Source organism: Podarcis erhardii (genome assembly GCF_964252035.2).
Source record: "Podarcis erhardii genome assembly, chromosome: 4".
NCBI classification, from domain to species: domain Eukaryota; kingdom Metazoa; phylum Chordata; class Lepidosauria; order Squamata; family Lacertidae; genus Podarcis; species Podarcis erhardii.
Window position 1 is genome coordinate 73,030,690 of NC_138508.1, and position 6,000 is coordinate 73,036,689.

The 6,000-nt window shown below is 48.6% G+C and overlaps 1 protein-coding gene across 2 annotated transcripts in view; it reads right to left on the reverse strand.

The window, feature by feature from the left end:
* The window catches only part of CD99 (CD99 molecule (Xg blood group)), a 32,374-nt gene extending 26,636 nt beyond the window's left edge, over positions 1 to 5,738 (reverse strand). Inside the window, exon 1 of one of the 2 annotated variants that reach the window (XM_081858789.1) lies at positions 5,457 to 5,738. In XM_081858789.1, the coding sequence (XP_081714915.1) occupies positions 5,457 to 5,520 (64 nt within the window). In that variant the 5' untranslated portion in view covers positions 5,521 to 5,738. The remainder of the gene's footprint in view (positions 1 to 5,456) is intronic. The other variant, XM_081858790.1, reaches the window with a different exon arrangement.
* Between the last annotated feature and the right edge of the window lie 262 nt (positions 5,739 to 6,000).

Consider the following 6,000-nt stretch of genomic DNA (forward strand, 5'->3'; position numbering starts at 1 on the left):
TAAGCCCTAAGCCGCTTATCAGCTGATCCGCTGATAAGCCGCTTATCAGCTGATCCGCTAAAAGCCGCTAAACCGCTAATAGCGCTAATCCGCTAAGCTGTCAATGGGCTTGCTTCGCAAGACGAAAAAACCGCTATACAAAGAGCCTCACGGAACGGATTAATTTCGTCTTGCGAGGCACCACTGTATTATTGCATGTTGCCAGTTCAGTAAAAAGGTAATGGTAAAGGGACCCCTGACTGTTAGGTCCAGTCGTGAACGACTCTGGGGTTGCGGCGCTCATCTTGCTTTACTGGCCAAGGGAGCTGGCGTACAGCTTCCGGGTCATGTGGCCAGCATGACTAAGCCGCTTCTGGTGAACCAGAGCAGCGCACGCAAACGCCATTTACCTTCCCACCAGAGTGGTACCTATTTATCTACTTATACTTTGATGTGCTTTTGAACTGCTAGGTGGGCAGGATGCCAGTTTAGTACTAACATATTTATACCCTGCTCCTCTTCTTTTATCCCCAGAACAATAAACATAAAATACCATAATGCTAATATTTCTGCTAAGCTGTCCTGTTTTAAACATCCCTGCACCAATAAGATTCCCACTTGCTAACATAACTGGAACCTGATGCATAATCAGGTGGGCAATAGCTAAATGGTAAGGCAATCTCTGCTAGGACAAGCAGCTCACACAGTAATTCTGTGACGTGGGGCCACAACTCAGTGGCAGAACAAACTCTGCAGGCAGAAGGTTTCAAGTTCAATCCTTGGAGCTTCCAGGCAGGGTTGGAAATGTCCCCATTCTGAAAACTTGGGTGAGCCATTGTGGGTCAGTGTAGGCCAGGGATGGGGGAACCTCATGCGTGGGGACTAAATGCAACTCCCCAAGCCTCTCTCCAGCTCTCAGGACCCTCCCCAGGCCAGCCCCCAGCAGCCAAGCTTGTTGTCCATTTCAAGTGCTTTTGCCTGGCTGAAATAAGTCCTTGAACCAATGCCTCTTGCTGGACTGAATGGAGAAGTGCGTGCAAAACCCAGGCATTTTGTGGCTGGAATACACCCTACTGTACGAAGACAAGAGTCATCTCCATTGCTCTGCCATTTTGCCTCTGCTCCTGGCCACTGCTGGCATGCAGCCCCCAGAAGGCTGCCATGAGGGTATGAAGTCCTTGGGCTGAGAAAATTCCCCACCACTGGTGTAGGCATAGGCAATAGAAAGATGGACTAGAACTCTGACACAGTAGAAGGCATGCTTTCCATGTTCCTAACTGCTCCTATTAATCATTGCATTTGGTCTCCTATTAATCATTGCTTGGTCTCACTCCTAATTGGGGATTTTGCCTACAGAAGCAATAGGCAATCATCTATGACAATTTTCACAACAGCTGCTCTCTATTCCCCCATGTTTCACTTCTCATACTGTAGCCTCATGAATAACACAAAAAGTCTCTCTAAGTATCCAGAGGAAGTGCCGCATCTTGCCTGTGCTTATGCAGCATGCACATGCACTGGCAGGTTACCAGCTGACAAATATTATTTTATACTTGCCCATTGTTGCAAGGAGAAGTGAGAAAACATTTAATTGCAAAACAATATGTGTACAAATTACTTCCCTGCCAACCTACATACTACTGTAGGACTCTGTTGTTTGATAGTTGGTAAGGAAATGATTAATATGCCTAACATAAGTGAACAGTCATATCAGTTCCAGTGAGGTAGCTTGCTCAGAGTGGTACATGTCACACAGAAGTTGGATCCAAGTACAGTACTTCCATGTGTGCAAGTCAACTCTAAAATTGTTTATTGGAAAACTATAATGCTCACTTTAGGAGCAGGAAGATGAATGGTTTGGGCCGAGAAAGACTGTAAAGTTCAAGGCAGCCATCCCAAGCATATTACCCAGATACAGGTATCACTGAAATCTAGATTTATGTCCAAATAAACTTCTTTAGGTGGTGGATAATAAACTATGGTATTAAACTTTTTTAAGGTCTCTAATAGAGTAAGGATTCCCTATGTTCTCCTAACAAAAAGTAAATGCATTTTTAAAACTTGGTCCTGTCATAGAGAACTATGCTGTAGTCAAAAAGTTGTGTAACTAGCTGCGCTGCCTAAAATGGGAATTTATCTGGGCCAGAATTCCAAAATGGAAAGGCATTCAAGGAAAGCTATTTCCCTGTCTGGTTAAACTTAATGCAATTAGAGCAAAACAACTGCACTGCTCAACTTGTTATACGTTCAACTTCAACATCGCTCAGCTGCAATGTTCAAGGAGTGCTTTTGGTCAAGTCAGTAGAATATTTTAGACTAACCTAACTCAGTGGGTTGTTCTAAGGCTAAGAGACAAACTGAACATGATGCAAAGAGGAGGAGGCGTGTGATAGAACATTTTAACCCTTTGCTCTCTGATGCTTTTTCACCTCCACACACACACCGTGGTGAAGCAACCCCCTCCGGCGCCTGGGGCAGACCACAGTTGCTGAGTTTGTTTAGGGCAGTCACTGATTTCAGGGATGGGAAGTGGTTCCACCTCCCCCTGCAGCACCCGAAATGCCCAGGAACAGCTGTGCTACCTGCAAGCTCCCCTGAGGCACAGAATCCCACCCCTACCCCCAGGTACAGCAGCTCCCATGCCACGCTCCCGTGCTGCCCTATAGACCCCCGTGACGCCCTTTGTTGTTGTTTAGTCATGTCCGACTCTTCATGACCCCATGGACCAGAGCATGCCAGGCACTCCTGTCTTCCACTGCCTTGACACTCTACAGCCCCCCTACTCCCAGTGCAGAACACTAACTATGTTATTGTCCACACATAGCTGCTTGTAGTTCATGGGTGGGGGGGCAGAATAAATGAAGCTAAACACAGCTCTAGGACAATTTGCAGATGTGCAAAAGCAGTAGAATGGAAAGGGTTAAAATGTTTCCCCCTCTCCCACAGGGCATTGCAGCTTGAGAGACTACTTTAGATAAAAAGAAATAAAAATATCATGTGCGGCCTGAGCAATAACCAATGCTCTGATCTCCAAGGAAGAAAGTCCTGTTACAAATGGTTTTTTAAAAAATAATGATGATGATGACAATGATGATAGAATAATATGCTGTAGAGAAGACAATTTTGTTCTTCCAGTACATCAGGGCTGCTTCAGACAAAGATTACCGTACCACTTAAGTGTGAATATATTGTCATACTTAAAACAGCACTCTTAGATCTACTCCACCACATACAAGACCAAAACAGCTGTATGCATCCTTCACCTATGGGTGTGCACATGTTTTTTCCAAAAACTGTGATGATTCCGGGGGGGGGGGCAGGGTGTCCCCAGATGTCACAGGAGGATGGAATTCTAGCATCATGTGCACCCCCTCCCAATTATTGAATCACATAAAGGGCAATTCCCATCCTCATAATAAATATCTTCCAAAGAAGTCAGCTCAAATAATGTGACTAGCAGTTACAGTTAGTCCATAACTCAGGCTTCCTCAACCTCAGCCCTCCAGATGTTTTTGGCCTACAACTCCCATGATCCCTAGCTAGCACGATCAGTGGTCAGGGATGATGGGAATTGTCTCAAAACATCTGGAGGGCTGAGGTTTAGGAAGCCTGCCTTAACTGGACCCGTTGTATGTTAATAGTCTGCTAATAATACTGCATTTTCTATACTCGTGGAATGGTTATTCCAAAGCCATGGAAAATCAGTACCCCTGTCACTATTCAACAACAACATAGCTAAGCCAAAAACAGACATAGGTTGCAATCCTAAATGCACTTATTATGGAGAAAGGCCCCCTAAACTCAGTGAGACTTCCCCCTAAGTAAACCTATATAGGGCTGCACTCTATATTGCCTTTCCCCCAGTGAAAATATACAAGTCCAAAGAATATTAGGTTGCAGTTAAGCCTACCCCATAAAAGTATAATAGATTTCAAGGCTACCTTCCTATTTGTTTAGGATGTTAATTCAGTGGCAAATAAATAAACAAGAGTCTGGCACGACCAGCCAACAGGAAGAATGAATTTCCACAAATACCCTCCAGTTCACACTTTACCCTAAATTCCCACCCAGCCACCTTACTCAGCACTGTTCGCTCTGCATTGGAATAGGCACTACCAAGTTTATAGTACCAGGTCCTTAAACAACTGGGGAAAGGCTCTACAAAGACCTGTGGGCATGTCTAACAGGGAAGTGAAGCCAGAAAACACATACTTATCTAAGATCTTAACAGTGACATCTCTTTTGAATGTAGACATGATGCAGGCAGAATTCCCTCTCCTTTCAGAGCAAGCTTAAGGGGTGAAGTGGGAGAATAATTCCACAACATTAGGACAACACCTGGGTACCACAGGAGCCAACTCCTAGGGGCCAAGGTGTAGCCAGGATTTTTGTTGGGGGGGAGAGACCTTTGTGGGGGGGGGGAGCAGGCCTATTGCGTGGTGGGGAGAACCTCAGTTAGCTATATATTTTTATTTCTATTGATTTTGGGGGCAGCTGCCCCTCCCTGATCCCCCCCTTGGCTATGTCCATGGGCTGCCCCCATACTTGAGGGGGCCAGGGCCCCCCAAGTTGATGGGCACTGCCATTCAAATTTCAAATGGTGTGGGTGTGCCCCACCATGTGATTGATTGGGCGGGGCAGGGTTTACCTCCCCCCCCCCCCCCGCCAATATTTTATTCAACCTGGCATCCCTGTGGGTGTGATCCTGTCCATGTGGCCTAAAGATAAACCATCAGCATATTCTTCTTGGAAGTGTGTCCCAGACTCGAATGTTTAATTGGGTTTATTATTATTATTATTGCCCACTATGTTTTCAGTTGTTCTTATTTTATCTGCCTTGTGTCCCTATCAGGGGAAAAGGCAGGGTGTCCCTAAATACATAACAAAAACAACTTGCTTACAGCCCAATTTGGGTCAAACGCCTGTCACCCCGTTGCGATTCCCACTCCCCCCCCCCCAAAAAAAAATCCTTCTAGGATCCATTTGAGCAGTGATTTTTTTTTCTGGAAAAAAATGTTTAGGGGTAGTCTCATTTGGACTCCAGAAAACCACCATTTTATAGTTCAAATCGGGAAAAATAAATGCGGTAAATGGACAAAAGGACAAAAAACCCACACAAATTTTAGGGGTATGCGTACTCCCAGAAAAAAAAGCCCTGCATCTGAGCCGGGGACTCTTTTGGTAAGCCGAGCCTTCGAAGAAGAGGATGTCTTCGAGGATGTGCCGAGGGGCTTCCCTTCGCCCGCACCTCGAGGCTGGCAGCACAAAGGCGGCGGGGAGCGGCGCTGCGGCGGGCAGGGGGGGGGGGGGCGTCCCTGCGGCGCCTCCCGTCGGGGCGCGGCTGCTGCTGCCGCTGCTGGGCTTTTCCTGCCGCTCTCCCGGAGCCTTTGTTCGGGCTGGGGGAGAGAGGGCCAGAAGAGCCCCACGTCGAAGGCTAGAGGCGCGCGAGGGGGAAAGGGCCGAGCAGCGCTCCTTACCTCGGCCGCGTCCCGCCAGCAGCACCAGCGCGGCCAAAGGCACCAGGAGGGCGAGTCTCGTCATGGTCCCGCCGCTACTGCTTGCTGCCCGCCGAGACGAGAGGCGAACTTCGCGGCGCTCCCACTCCCTGCTCGGGTCCTTTCCTGGTTCCTCCCCTCGAAGGATGGAGCGAGCGAGCGACCCCGTTTCCCGCGAGCTCCTTTCCTCGCCCTCTCCGCTTCAGCTGCAAAACAAGCGGTCCGCAACTTGCAGCCCCGCAGCCAAAAAGGGGACTCGGAGCGGCGCTCGCTCGGGGACCCGCCCCCGAGGAGAAGGGCGGCCAATGCGGAGTGGGCGCTCAGCGCCGGCAGCCAATGGAAGGAGAGGCGAGGGAGAGCACCGCCCACCCCGGTGGCCAGGAGAAGACACCCGCGTTGAGTCATGCCCCGAAGTAATAGGAAACCCGCGGGCAGCCGCCGGCTCGGGTGTGGCGCAGCTGGGCTTTCTTCCATCTGCGAAGGGAGCCGTGTGTGGAATCGCAGGCCTGCTGCTCAGATCACAGCG